Raw genomic sequence first — 16,519 nt, forward strand, 5'->3', positions numbered from 1 at the left:
CTATAGTAGTCTTTTCATTCAGCCGTGACTGAGCAGAAACTTCAAAAATTCATAACTTTTGAACGGATTGTCCGATTTTGCTCAAACTCTCACTGATGTGTTCTGCTAATATTGCTGCATTCACTCAACCCACATGTCTATGAAGGTGAACTTGTCCTTTAAGATCAATTTGTGATAATTGGCCCTCAATTTTGTCTCACCCTAAAGGGGCTACCCCCGGATTTGCCATACACAAACTCGAAAGTACAGTCCCCAATGTGCATTGTAATGTATTCAGGTCATTTTTTATTTAAAAAACAAATAAATAAATGAATATTTTTTAGGGCCCTGGGTCCGCTGGCTGGACCAAAGTTTGGCTATTGGGCTCCTTCGGGGGCCAGGGGACAAGTTTGGTGGAAATCCGTTCTTAAGTTTTTCAAGAAGATGAAAATGCAGAAATTAGGCCCCACTTTGGGTCCCCCCGCCCCAAGGGGAGCACCCCCAGATCCATCATGAACAAACTTGAAACTGCAGTCACCTAGTATGTACTGACTCATAGCACTATTAAGATTTGTACAGATTTCTTAGTTTGAGGGCTTTTACCCTCTCCCCATTTGAACAAATTAAGATAATATCACCCTAGGCGTGTTACCTGCCAAGTTTGGTAAAAATCCGTCATGGGGTTTTAAATAAAGAATCTGAAAAAGTGAAAAGTATACGCAAGATGCAAGATGGACAATGCATGCTGGACAATGACTGCAATGGCTCACCTGAGCCAAAAGACTCAAGTGAACTAATGATAAACCATCCTAATTACAATATAGTATACTAGTGTAATTGTATATTTATCAGACATACTCTTTTTTCAGACTATAGCATGAGGGAGTAATGCATCTTTGAATACCACAAGTTCCACACACTTCATCATTATTCATCAGATATTACTGGAATGTCACTTACAGAAAAAATACTGGCTATGACTGTAAAATGATAAATCTATTGCAATTTTCGTGATACAGGCACAAACACTGAACAAGATCAAAAATGATAATGTGAATGAGGTATGTAAAACCTTGATACCGTAGCTCACAGGTTTTTGCAAGGCATCACTCAGGGTCATGTACACTCATATGAATCTTAAGAATACATGATAACAACCTGCCTACATACAAAGTAGATTATACACCAAGCAAGATTTTTTCCAAAAAGCCAATACTGAGCTTTTCTTTTAGAATTGCGGATATCATGTAACATTTTACATTGACCCTCCTACTCTCTTGCCATAAAAAATCTCCCAAACAAATTCCTATCCAATTCTATTCACAAATATACACTTGCCAGCCAGGAAAGAGACTTCTTCTGCAGTGGAGCACGAGTGTCACGGCAACCATGTCATTATCAACAAATTACACACAAAACAACATTCTACAATTTTGCTTAATCAAATATACTCCTGCTAACACTACAATATCACAGGGTAGATGTATGAACAGTCCTCAAATGGATACAAATGTAATGCCAGGACATACATCTCATGTAAAGCAATACTCAATGGTATCTGTAGATAGAAATAAAGGTCAGTATATATGATATACAGTATATACATGGAGTAACAGCTGGTTTCCAAGGTTAATGCTAATGAACAAATATTCAGCAATAGGTGGAATGCCAGACAGAAGCAAGAGGCACTGTATACAGGGGTCTGGTGCTTACACGAGGGTCTCAAGTTCACCTTCCATGCCTTCTTGCAGACTGTTACATAAGGCTATTACATAAGGACATAGCAAAGGGGGAGGGGGGGTCTTCGAAGGCCTCAAGGGGGCATGGTGTCCGCTGTATATTCTATAATACTGGCAGAAATACTTGTACCTGCCAAGTGTGTAGAAAATTTGACCTTGCCTTTTCGAAAAGACAATTGAAATGTGAAAACTGGCCCCCAATTCGGTCCCAGTCCCGATGGTACATCTATACTCAAGAATATTTATTGGTTTCATACATTTTTTTTTTTTCATTCTCTAATTTGGAGGGTTTGGGATTCTCCTGAGGGTTCCAAGTGGGGTAAGGATATGGTGCCCATTTGTGTAAGTACATTTGTATATATTTTGTTACCAAGTCTGCCATGATTGGTGACAACTTTTGACCATGTGTTTTGATGAAGATGAAAATGTGAAAACTATAGGCTTCAATTTGGTCACTAACAAGACCCAACCCTGGATCTGCCATGAACAAATCTACTTCAGTTTATGTACCATACTCATAGCACTAAACTTAGCTTATAACTTCTGGTTCTACAGAAGAAATTTGAAAAGATTCCTTAAGTTGGGGCTTAGTCTCCCTCATCCACGGGGAATTAAGCTCCTGGGGGCTCCTAAAGTGGGGAATGGTGCCCATTTGTACAAATATATAATTCTCTAGAAATAATACCTGCCAACTTTGGAGAAGATTTAACCAAGCATTAAAAAAAAAAAGATAAAAATTTGAAAACTGGGTCGCAATTTGGTTTACCCTCAGCCCATCCATTAATCTGCCATGAACAAACTTGAAATGACTATGACTTGTTGTAGAGAAGATCTTTAAAAATTGCTTAATTTGGAGGCTTGGACCCCTGAGGGCCAAGGGAGGGTGGGGGTGGCAATGCTGCCCATTTGTACTAATTGAGATCATATTACCCTAGGGATGTAACCTGCCAAGTTTGGTGAAAATCTGCCTTGGGTATTTGAAGGAGATGAAAAGGTAAAAAATTAACGCACAATGCATGACAAGCGATGCGAGTCGATGCACGTTACATGATGAATGATCGCAATAGCTCACTCGAGTCTTTAGCTCTGGTGAGCGAATTTCAACAAGATGATATTAGTAGCCTCCTGAAAGAATCACAATGTGCTGGCTATGTGATATAACTGCTGACATGGCAAAATGATCAAAGGAACATGCAGATACATATGTGACCTACCACAACAAAGGATCCGAAAGTTACGACAGCTGAGCCAAGAAAATCGAGTTTCAAGTCAGATCATCAAAGTTGGTCGAAAACATCAAATTTCTGTTGTTGGCATAATGTTGTAGTCTAATATTTCGTCTTATCATCTGCCAAAATCTAATTAGAAGCTAAATGATCAAAGGAAATGCAAGAAATTAGAGTTTTTCTGGGCCATGACTTTCTGACTTGCAAGGGAACAGAAATGTGTCTGAAGATTTGGATTAAGTACTGGTGATAGACTGCACCCCTAGCAATGAGGGAGGGATTTTATTGGTCAGTGCGTGGTATCCTGGTTTCTGATTGGTCATGTGAAGACTGCTGGCGGTAAGCTTGAGCAAACATTGCAGAGGTTGCTATGAGCGGACTTTCTATTGTCAAGAGGTGAAAACTGTCTTACCTCTCCTTGATCACGATTGCGTCGGAAGGGAAACTTTAAAGGTTGCTTTCTCGAAACATTGATTTCCTAGACCACTCAACATGGTCTCATAAATCATCAATATCTTCACAACCAAGTACTTTTATGCGTCGTGTTATAAATGTTATAAATGAAACTAAAGTAGATGAGTAAGGAATAATGTTATGTCATTTTCAGAAAATTGACCTCCCTCGACTTTCGGATCCTTTTGTTGTAGCGGGTCACATATACACATGTACTTATATGTACTTCGGAATGCATCACCAACAAATTTGTAGGTAACTGAAAAAATAGGGAAAAAAAGAGTTAAAAGCATGCCAGATACCACATTAAAAACTGTAAATGGGACTCTCATTGCCCAAGATGCTGGTTGGACACAGCAGCAACTTTGAAAGGAAAGACCTTTACAAATCTATGGGACTAGTTTCATATATCAGACTTGGCTACAGTATCTTAAGTTCCTGAGGTGTAGTCATTTGTACTCTAGTATAACTGTAAGGTAATTTTAGCAGGAGAAATACTTTGATATACATGGTACAAAGTACGAGGTAGATGTAAAAAATGAGTTGGGAAAAAAAAATTGAGGTTGCAGTATTTGCTTTTGTTGTGACAGTGTAGAGAAAAAAAAAAACAGAATATGTGTGCTCTTACATTTCTCAAGCTCTCAAATCATAAGGTGAAGAACACCAGATGATGTAACATTGTAGTTTAGTAAATGTATGTTCTTGTCAAGTAAGAATTACAAATGTCAGTTTCAAACATTTTGCTATAATGGTACTGAGTGCAACTTTGGGCTGATATAGTCCAGAAATTGCACACATTCTGTGAATGGGATGACCCAAGTCTGGTGGGGTCACTGGCCCACTAAACTTAAACCATAAACTAGCTTTAGTGTATAGGAAACGTGTACTGAGCATCATCAGCAGTAAAGCATGGATTACATATGATATGATATACAATGTAATTGGAAACGTTGAGACACAACAAGAACTATCACTGAAGGTGATTAATACCCCCGCTCCAGCAGCTCAGACTCCTATGAATAAGAATTGAACCAGGGTTTGTCTGGTACAAACACAAAGGACATTTTGCACAAATATACCTAAAGATCTTCATACACACTAAATTTGACCTTATTAGCTTGAATGCTTGTTTGAAACAAATGTGTGGTTGCCATGGCAATGTCTTTTTTCTGATACTAACACATTAGTGTCTTACATATCTACACCTATAGATCATACATACTAGATTCGATCTTCATTGCTTGAATGCTGTGGAATATAATTCACAAGGTTTTGGTAAAATTGTGGTTCCCATGGCAATGCTTTGTCTTGGCAAACACAAAAATCAGGTCTCCACATCTATGCCACAACACCATAATGTCCACCAAATTTGATTTTAGTTGCTTCAAAATTGGGGAAGAAGTTCACTCCACAAAATTTTTAATAAAATATGCAGTTGCCATGGCAATATCTTGTCAGGTACAAACAAAGAGAGTGTCTTGCATAACTACACCTTAGATCATTATACATACCAAATTTGAAATAAATTGCTTTAATACTGTGGAAGAAGTTTGCTCCACAAGGTTTTGGTAAAATTGTGGTTACCATGGCAATGCTTTGTCTGGCAAAATACCAAAAAAAAAAGTTCTCCATGTCAATATCATAATGTCCACCAAATTTGATTTCAATTGCTTCAAAATTGTGGAAGAAGTTGACTCCACAAGATTTTCAAGAATATATGCAGTTACCATGACAATGCCTTGTCAGGTACAAACACAAAGAGTGTCTTGCATAGCTACACCTTGAGATCATTATACATACAAAATTTGAAATAAATTGCGTTAATACTGTGGAAGTAGTTCACTTCACAAGATTTTGATAAAATTGTGGTTACCATGGCAATGTTTCCTCTGACAAAAATTAAAAACATGTCTTGCACATCTACACCTCAATGTCATCATGTATCCTAAGTTTCATCTAAATCACTTTAAAACTGTAGGAGTTTGCGACGCATGAATTGCAACGGAGCACCCAACCGCCCAACCACATGCTGATTCCTATATACCCCTTATACAATACCTTGTGTATACAGGGGTATAAATATGTCTCCTTAATGTCTAGTGTCTCCTTATTCTAGCTTCAATAAGCATGTGTACGCAGTGACTCCCTCCGGTGACATCTCCAGTCATATCTATATATTATAGATATAACTTTGAATGTCAACATTGGGTGAAACACTACTTGCTTATTACACTGGTATCACTACAACGTCAAGCACGCAGCGCCCATTGGGTAAAAGCTGTGTGTGATGATTTGTATGTCTACAATTTAATTTTGTTTATTCTGTTGGTAATATCATAGGTAAATTGTGTGAGTTTGGTTGGAGTTTTAATTGAGTTTGAAATCACTTTGCTAACATGCCCAGATGATAGAGAAGTCTGGATAAGAGATGGCTGGATAATAGAGGTCGACTGTATAATTATATATGCACACACTTTAAATACTTCTGTGTGTCAGCTCATTTACTGTATAAGCTGTTATTTTTGCGAGGGTTTAATCTTTGTGCATTTCGCGAGGCACTGTTACACCACGAATTTATCAACACGCAAAAATGTCCCCATACACTAAGGTAATAGAGCACTTATGAGAGCATCATTGTCAATTTGTAAAAAAAGACAACTTCTCTCAAAAATGTCTGTGAACTTTTCATTCGTGAAAATATCTGTATGCGGAAATAACAGCTTATAAACAAGAACTTACATACTGTTTTACAACTGCAAGACGTCTACTCACGAGCTGTAAAAGATGTTCCCTGACAAGTACTAGGCTGCCAATGTTGATATTGAAAGAAGAATATTATTCAGAGGGGTGAAGGTTCAGGTGTGAGTTTCTTCAGTTTGTCTCCCTCTACAAATTAAATTTGTTAAGATTGCAACTGCTGATCTGCAATGTTGATATTTTTGTCAAATTTCCAAGGGCAATAGCAGCTCATAACATGAAAGGCGTTTTTTAAATGTAAATTACAATTAGTTACCTATGTAATTGCTTTGCAATTATCTGTGTTTGTGATTAAAGGGAATGTAGGATATTGGTCCATCTAGTTGTTACCAGTTTATATTTGTACCTTCAGAATCCCTAAAGCCCTATCTGTCTATCGGAAACATGCATTACTTCCTACACACATGCATACACACATGTACTAGGTGTTACAAAAAACATTTCCCACTTTTGATGTTTAATAGCTCGAAAACTATATATCAGATGAAACTGTCATTGATATGAGTACTAGCTGAATAGTGTACAATTTAGTTGGAGGTGATTTGAATATGAAAACCTATATCAGTTTCATGAAATCCATGATTAATTTCAAAGTTAGGTTCCAGATTTTGGTTAAATTTTTAACCCTCTGAACAAAATCTGAACTTTACACAGGAACTAATGATGTGTATGTGAGTGTGTACTTACAACGACCCTGAACAATGGACCTGGATACCACCTATTCAGAGTTCTGCTCAAAGGCACATGAATGCCTTATTAATTATCAATGATGGATTGCCCTGGGCACTGCTAGTCTGAATTCCTAGCAAACGGGGAAATGCATGCATATGAAAAAAGTAAGCCCATGTTTTCATGTGCTTCCATGCACCACATTTCAGAAAGAATAAAGACTAGCTGTGATAGTGAAATTCCTCATGAATAAATAATGGAGCATTCAAATTCTGGTCATTGTCCAGGACCATTGTCTGGGTGTCAACTACACACTCCCATACACATCACCTGACTTCTGTGCAAAGTTAAAGTTTTGTACAGAGGGTTGAAAATAGAGCAAAATCTGAAACCTATCTGAAAAATTAATGTTTAATTTAATGAAACTGAATTATGCTGTTATTTTAGAACTGCCTCCAACAAAATTGGACACTATTAGGCCATTGCTCATATCAATGTCAGTATTATCTGATAAATAGTTTTTGAACTATTAAGGATCAAATGTGGGACATGCTTTTTTGTAACACCCAGTACTTTAAAAACAATTCAAATTTGTGATGTTCTTCCTTTTTAGCATTTGCCTAGGAATAGGTTTTAATGAACTGATGGCATAATTTTGTGTGGTGGGCTATGATCTCATCTGGCATCATTTGCTGCTTTCAAAGGTCTAATACCATGTCGACTTCTGCTGATGTGAACAGGTTTGTCTGGTCGTGTTTTCATCAAAATATGTATCACACATTTCTATTCTCTGTATTCACTAAACTTTCTTAAAAACATCAGTCTTGCCAGTTGTGGTGTCATCAATAGTAAAGCCAGCTGCATTACACATCACAATGCTTAATTTCATGCATCATGCCTTGACTAGCACACAAACTCACCATAGCTGCGTTCAGACAGAGGCAGTTTTGGTCGGAGTAACTTCGGAGGAAGGGTCGGAGGAAACATGGTCGGGGGAAGGTCGGAGGAAAGGTCGGAGTAGTGCCCGTCTGAACAAGGTCGAGGTAACTTCCTCTGGTCGGACGAACTTACCACGACCTCTTTCTCCGACGAAGATACTCCTGAGTTTTTTCAGGAGTATCTCGCTCCCACGACTAGCCAATCGGAGTAAACTGCCCGTGCCGACAAGCCCTCGGAGTACCTATGACCTTACAAACCTTACATACAACCTAGGTAAAACTTCAGAGTCAAATGCGAGTACACGTGCGCACGCAATACTCTAACCTAGTCGATCGCGACGGAGAAGCTAGCGCTCAGAAATTCTCATCAACAAGAATGGAGAATGCCGCTAGTAAAAAACAATGGTATGGTTGATGTGCGCGGCGCTACCACTTCCGGAAGTTACACAGACCCTCCACGGTGATCCCCACGAAGGCCGTGGTAAATTGGTCGGAGTTTCTTCCCACGACCGTCGTGTGGACACAGGGTCGTGGTAAGATAAGCATATATTTGAATTCTAATTGCTGCGCCATAAAATTTCACTCGGACTACAAATACGTCTGAACATGGCTAATAGCAAGAAAGGTCAATAATGATTGTTGTTGCTACGTCAAAAGTGTTCCTGGACTGGGTCTATGGCAAGAAAAGGTGTGGAATAGCACTGTACATAATCTATATAAAACCTGTCTTGCTTTTATGAACTGGTGTGCCTTGTTATAGCAAGGACACACTGGCACCATCATGTACTGTTACGCTTAGGCCAGCTGACTTTACTGATGACAAGTTGAGTTTAAATGGTACAAAACATCTGGAAAATCTGATCATAATAAAAGACATTTCATATATAATTTGCTAAAATACATGCTGGAATTCACATCAGCAGACATAATCATGAAATGGGACTTGACAGATTCACAACTGGCTTTCAGGAAGCCTTTAAACATTGTATCAGATGCATCTGTAATAACATGCCAGATTACAAACCAAGGAAAAAAAGACTGCTTACATAATTATGCAATGTCACAGTAGTCCTCTTTAACATTGGGCACTTTGAATTTAACTCCTCTTTCCTTTTTTGTCTTGTGAAAGCTAGTACAATTGTCTCCGCATAATGAAGTAGTGTCAGGCAAAGCATTTAAAAAAAATCAAATTAAGAGGTATACCTGATTTACTGTAATGCCACATACAACCAGTAATGATGCATCTACATCTGCATCACACACACAGCACAGTATGCCTCTACAGCCAATGCTGACAAAGAGAAAAGTGAGGGAACGCTTCCTAAAGGATGCAGTCTGCACTAGACCAAAGGAAGAAAGCATAACTCATTGAGAAGACAGAGAGCATTTTAAATCTTGTTTCACAACCATTCAATATCTAAATCATTACAATGTGTATGATTAAAGAGCAGCACCATAACTATATTAAGATGCCTATAGTTGTCATGTGGTTAGTGGCTACATTGGCTGGCTACAGAAGAATGATTCAACTGTTGTTTTGATCTCCTGTTGCTGCCTAATTGAGGAAGCCTTCTTGGGTCACTGATTATCAGATGTCTCCTTTGGAATGGATGGGACTTTCTGTTTGGGGGAAACAAAATTGGAAAATGAAAATTGTTAGAATCTTTTCATGTAGGGAGCTCTTGCATGGTGTCACGTTTGTGCACCCTCAAACATGTTTTTTTTTTTCTTTCCCCCAACTAAAAACACACAACAGCTGCTATTAAGTGTATCTTGTCCTGATCTCAGCACTCATTAGAATTTGGGTAAAGAGTTGCAAATGGATTACATTAATGCAGGTTGATATGCCCATGGATTTTTCCTTTGGACACCTCAATGATCCCAAATGATCCAGGAGATCAAAACCATATTCACACCACACCAAATCTGATACACAATATTTCCACCATCTCATTAACATCCACCATAACCATATTGCTGTAAATTGAGGAATACTGTATACGCCATATATTTTGCAAGTCTAAATTTTCGCAAATCGGAAATTCCCAACGATTTCGCGAGTGCTTAAATTCGCGATCGCGGAGTCCTGTACTGAACAGAGAAACGTACATGCGTACGTAACATTCACATCGGGATTAGAGTCAATGTTTTCGCGTGTCTTAAATTTTGCGAATACATGATGCAGCACCCGACTTGCATAAATCACGAAAATAAAACCCTCGCGAAATATTCGACGTATACAGTAGTGCATTCTTCTGGCACTGTGCTCCAAGCAGGTGGGTCCATCAAAGCAGCAGGACTGGCATGTCCAACTAGACCAAGGTAAGTGTTTTGCAATTTGTTGCCTTAAGATACATGTTGGCTCTGCATACTAGGCATACTGTCAGGTGACAGGCAGAAGTGATATACACACCACAAATATGCCTGATTATGCTTCAACTATGATGGGACCAAAATAAAAGCTCAAAGAGGATACATGCATGAAACAAGATCATTCAAAGAGTTAATCATTTTTTACTCTTTTCACAAATATTCAATTTATAGTTCTATTTTTTCCCCCAAAAAAAATGGTTCAGTCAAATTTGCTGTCACATGCTAACTGTCTCTTGTCCCATAAAACATTGTTTGGACAATCTGGCATTAAAATCCTTGTCACACTGAAGAGAAACATTAACAATCTTAACTTGATAGCACTTGCATATATTGATCACTGACCCCAAGTAAAGCCAAGGTTAACTACTGTCGGTCTAATCTGTGAGTGAGATAACATATATCACCAGTCTCAATCTTTTGTGTACATGTGTTTATGACTATGAAATATGAGTTAAATAGAAACACAGCTGAATTCCAGAATATGCCCAATATATCAAATGCAGTGCAAAGAATAAGTATTGTGAACTTGTTTAAATGTCAAGAATGAAGTCATAAGACAGAGGATTGTAACAGAATTTGAGTAGAAAAATGGGCCCTCCACCAAGAAAATTACAACCCCCCAAAATGAATACATATTTATATATATATATATATATATATGCATTAAATAAATGAATACTTTAAGTAAATGACAGCATGATGAAAGATGGAAAGTGCAAACAAAATAAAAAGCATGACAGTACTACATTTGCTGTCTTCCTGCTGTGGACATACATTTCACACTCCTTGCTCATATCTTTAATGCAAACTCAAAGTTTAAAGCTAAAAGCAGCAAAGAGTGCTTGTTAAGATAATAATCTCACCTCTGGTCTGGGCCTGTGGGTGTCAACTGCTGGAACATTCAGAGTTACTGTCTCCACTCTGCAACCTGTCATAAGACAGTAAACATTTTTCTACAAATATATATTTTTTCATTTCTGACAGTATACAAATGACGCACAGGTCTAAGCACATCAGTCGGAATTGTGTGCATAAGGTAACTATGGAATGCTTAACCCACGAGGCGAAGCCGAGTGGGTTTAGGCTAAATTCCATAGTTACCGCATGCACACTATATTCCGACTGACACACGAAAAGACATGTGCGTCATCTGTTTTATAGAATGGGTAATTTTCTTGCCAAAAACCCATTTTTCTATCATGTTACCCGATTACAAATTTACTAGATGCATTTCCTTTTGGCTCGCCGGAGACGAGAGCCCGAAAACCATGCATCAGTTTTTACTGGACGCATGGCCAACCATGCATCAGTAAATACTGATGCATGGTTGTTTTAACCAATAGGCGTCTCGTACTGAGTGCGTGAACGCTTGCTTAATGCACGAACCTTTGTTACAAGTGCGCGATAAACATGTTTACCACTATGACTCAGCATGCAGCCAGTATAAATGAAAACATAGCTCTCGACCAATGAGATCGCAGGATTCTTGCTACCCGTTCTATAAGAACTGATGTTACCACTTTACTTTCCAAACTACATTGGAGACTTAAAATTACATATAATGTAACTTTTAACCCAGAGACTGCCAGTGGATAAAGTACTTCAAATTGAGCAATATTCAACTTTCACAAGAGTTGCATGTTATGCATAACTGGACTTGCATTTGTCAATGTAAAGTATACAATTCCCCACATAAAGGAGTTCACACATTTATCTGTCTGTGTGTGTTATGTGGGTTACTGTGGTTTAACAGGGCAATATACAATAGCCAGTACTGATAAACCATTGATTCAGCAGTAACACCAGTCATATCAACTTTGCTAATATGACAAATAATTGTAGATGTAAATGCCAGAAAAAAAAAAATACTGAATACACCCAAGCTGTTTCACAGCAGCTTTATCCATGAAAATGATTTATTAACTTCGAATCGGTGGAAGAGCATACACTCAAAACCATGGTTTGGGCTTTGTAACAGGACTGACTGGCCACATCACCTAGGACACCAGATATGTACATATACAGAGAAAAAAAAAGGAAATTGGAGCTGTATGGGGGTAAATGTGAAGATACAACAATGAGTTTTGGTGGTGTGATTTTTTTTTTTAAATAAACTCTGCCACTCATGCCAAATATCTGGCAAAATTAGAATTATCACTGAAGGTGATTAATACCCCCGCCCCTAGTGTTGCTTTATAGTATGTGATGTCATGAGGGCAATGACATTAATACCAAATTTGTGCACTTGTCGAATTGGGAACAGAATAATTTTAGTTTACTGTACAATTACAGAGTTGACACCGAGTATAAAACTTACAGCAAATGGAAACATGCTTTCCCCCAGCATCACTACACGTAAAGACCATCATACACATCAAATTTGACCTTCATAGCTTGAATAGTTTATTTTGATACAAAAATGAATGGTTACCATGGCAACACATTTTCCTTAAAGTAACACATTGGTGTCTTGCAAAACTACACTTCTAGAGCATGACAAGCCTACATACTAAATTTGACTTTAAGTGCTTGAATGATGGAAAAGTTATTCGATCTGCAAGGATTTGGTAAAACTGTGGTTACCATGGCAACGGTTTGTGTGACAAACACAAAAATTATGTGTTCCACATCTATACCTCAGGGCCATAATGCCTACCAATTTGGTTTCAATTGCTTGAAAACTGTGGAAGAAGTTCACTCCACAGGATTTAAAAAAAAACATGCAATTACCATGGCAACGCATTGTCCGATACAAAGGACATTTTGCAAAACTACACTTAAAGAGCATCATACACACCAAATTTTACCTTCATAGATTAAATGGTTCAATTTGATACAAAAATGAGTGGTTGCCATGGCAACACATTTTTCTTATATTAACACATTGGTGTCTTGCATAACTATACACCTTCTGATCATCATACATACTAAATTTGACCTTAATTGCTTGAATGATGTGTAAGTTATTCAATCCACAAGGTTTTGGTAAAATTACGGTTACCATGGCAATGCTCTGTCCAACAAACACAAAAATTATGTGTTCCACATCTATGCCTCAAGGCCATAAAGCCTACCAAATTTGATTTCAATTGCTTCAAAACTGTGGAAGTTGTTTACTCCACAAGATTTCGAAGAAAATATGCAGTTACCATGGCAACGCTTTGTCAAGTACAAACACAAAGAGTGTCTTGCATGTACTATAGACGATCACAGATACCAATTTTGAAATTGATTGCTTTAAATACTGTGGAGGTTATTCAATCCACAAGGTTTTGGTAAAATTATGGTTACCATTGCAATGCATTGTCCGACAAACAAAAAAAAACATGTCTTGAATGCATGGGAAGAAGCCAGGATCTTTTTTATTTTTTTTCAGGAGGGGGGGGGGGGGAGAATTTTCCACAAAGGTAGATTACAAATACCAATTTCTTTCAAAGTATCAAGAAAGCACTTTTTCAGTTTTACATTATTGGAGTTATTTACAACATAAAAATAAGATCATAAGGAACATATCTAACTCCACATTTTTTTTTTTCACTCACCGTATGCTACAGGTGTCAGTTTGATGACTGTGTGGAGTGGACATTTCAGGTACGGAAGCTCCTCTGAATACAAATAAATTCGAAAACATGTAACAGCTTAATATTGTAAACATGTCTGGAAGTTACCAGGCAAGCCAAACCCAAGCAGCTAAAGCACAGTTAAAAAGAATAGTTTGACTGTAGTGTAGTTGACTGGGGTGTGACTGCTTCTCATGCAAACACTACAATATGCTATAAGTACATGATTCTTCATTTCTATTTCTATGAAGATAATTGATCTTGATGACTGACAACAGATCAAGCTTTTAACCATATCAGCACAAAGACAATTTTGCATTTTTTTTTATTTCCAATACTCTAAACAATATTACTTGTCTTAGCCAGTGAAAGTATATGTATGACCAGAAAAATGGTAGTTGAACTTACATTTTCTTATCTTTGACCTTGACCTTTGATCCTTAACCCCATTTCAGGCAGCCAATTGTTCTTTTATTTCTAATCTTCTCAATCAATCTTTTCCTGCTGCTCATGTGGCATCATATCATTAGCTGACTACTGCCATACCGCATTCACATTGGTCATTAGATTTAAGCCGCGACTGATGTGAGGCGGTGTTCCGCACTGATCTAGCATCAGTCGAGGCTTAAATTGTCTTCACATTATGCTCACTGTCTCGCACAGGTCACACACCAACAGCTTGTTATACATGTTCACATTGAAGTTGATTAACACCACACCAAAGCAGAAGTGAGGGCAGCATTAAAGCTGATCATTCTTCTGTTTATTTACATTGTATGTGTGTGCACAGCAGTTAATGTTATTTTACCTCATCGACTTTTATGAAAATGTAATTTAACTTTAAATCTAATAGAATAAATATACAAGAGACCTGGGGATCTTGTGCTCACCTGAGTATCGCAAGTTCACCTTCCATGCATTCTTGCAGACTCTTACCTGAGAACATTGGAAACTTTGGGCAGGGGCAGCTTTGAGAGCTGGGGGCATGGTGTCCATTTGCATATTTTATCACACTGGTAAAAATACCTGCCAAGTACACTGTACTTTATAGCAGGTTGGACTATGCAGTGTGGAAGAAAAAAAAAAAGACTTAAAGCTCTATCACTTCTGATTCCAGAGATGAATATCATTGAAAGTTCCCTAATATTGGGAGGGGGATTGGGCCCCTTAGGGGCCCCAAAGGAGAGCATAGTGTCCAATTGAACAACTTGAGATATTAACATCTTGGCATGCCACCTTCCAAGTTTGGTGAACATTCATCAAGGGGTTTTCAAGAAAAATATGAACATGTACAACTTAAGTCCCCATCTGGACACATCCAAACCCACTCCCTTGGTCCCAAGGGGAGGGGGACACCCCCGAGTCTGCCATGAACAAACCTGAAACAAGAGTCATCAATTTACCGATTCATTGTATTAACTTCTTCTAAAATCTTTGAAGATCACTTACAGGGGGGGGGGGGGGGGGTTGTAAATTGTTGGGACTGATGTAGTGATTTCTACAAGCTGCTGAGCACAGGCAGTTCAAGGTGCTGAAAACATGAACACCTCATGTAACTGCTGATACAATGAAACTTTATACTGGGTAATACAATACTATATAAATATATTCAAATTGTACATGCTGTGCAATTTGTTATGTCTGTAGCTTGCTGTCACTGCGACGACTTCTGAGGTCAGCAGATTTCATGCACAGTTTTGCATGGGACTGTGCTGGGTAAGAGAGACAGACGCTACAGAAGGAAAACACTGGAAGCTGATCTTTATTGGTTACTGTGTTTTAACCACAAATGGGGTCCTTTTTCTTTATGCAAGATTTAAAGGTTAAAATGCGCCTTTTTCACAAGATTTTGAATTTGTATGTAGTGATACAGAGCATAATTGGTATACAGTTGAACCTCTCTTATCCGGCCTCCCTTTATCCGGATCTCTCTATTATACGGACGCAATCTCGCCGTGATTTTTTTTTGTGATAATACGGGAGGAAAGGGGGATTCCCAACTCCTTGAGATCTCCTACACAAACACAATGAATTACATATACTAGATACATTTCTTAATAATTATTTAGGTAAATCATCCCAAGAATTTATAAAAGAAAATGATTTCATTCTTGCAAACACGAACCTCTATTTTGGGGTCTGTTACTGAGTGTAACAATGAAAAGGTTGCAGTATACACATTACTACATGTGGTACTACAATGGGCTACATCAGTACATGTGTATGTATGTGTACATGTATAAAGCATTGAGTCTCCCATATCCGGCCAAATCCCTTATCCGGATGAGCCCCGGTCCCGACTTGTCCGGATACGAGAGGTTCAACTGTATTGGGATTTTATTATTAATGGTGGAGGCATGACAGGATGTTAACACTTTGAGCATTAATCCATCAGATGTCTAATAAAGTACAGAAAATAACTAGAGCAAGTCAACTGCAGCACATAGTTGACTGGGTTGTAACTGCTTCGTCACTTCATCCCAATATCTGCCATAAGTACTTACTCCATACATCCATTTTGAAGTTTTCTGATCTTGTTCAATTACACAAACACACAAAAATTGACCTTTTATCTCTTTCTGCATTTGATAAACTTTCCAAACCTATTTCTATCACACCAAAGCAAAATTACTATAAAACTAAACTGCTTATCCAAGACATCATAGCAAAGCTATTGATGTTTCACTGGAATGAATCTTAAAAAAGGGAAAAGATACCAGTACTCTTCCTAGCGTGGAGGTCCCTTTTAAAAGTGATCTGGATGTACAACAAATGTAGATTTCCACCAAGATGCTAGTGCAAGTGGAGAAAGAATCCAAATCTGG

The 16,519-nt window shown here is 38.0% G+C and overlaps 1 protein-coding gene across 1 annotated transcript in view; it reads right to left on the reverse strand.

The window, feature by feature from the left end:
- The window catches only part of LOC139724953 (6-phosphofructo-2-kinase/fructose-2,6-bisphosphatase-like), a 142,899-nt gene that overhangs the window by 9,050 nt on the left and 117,330 nt on the right, over positions 1-16,519 (reverse strand). Inside the window, 2 exon segments of the mRNA XM_071636069.1 lie at positions 10,998-11,062; positions 13,677-13,739. Of these exon segments, the coding sequence (XP_071492170.1) occupies positions 10,998-11,062; positions 13,677-13,739 (128 nt within the window).

The sequence above is a fragment of the Diadema antillarum genome, unplaced genomic scaffold, assembly GCF_040938485.1.
Source record: "Diadema antillarum isolate AM-2024a unplaced genomic scaffold, OU_Dant_1.0 seq00000007_RagTag, whole genome shotgun sequence".
In the NCBI taxonomy this organism is placed as follows: Eukaryota; Metazoa; Echinodermata; class Echinoidea; order Diadematoida; family Diadematidae; genus Diadema; species Diadema antillarum.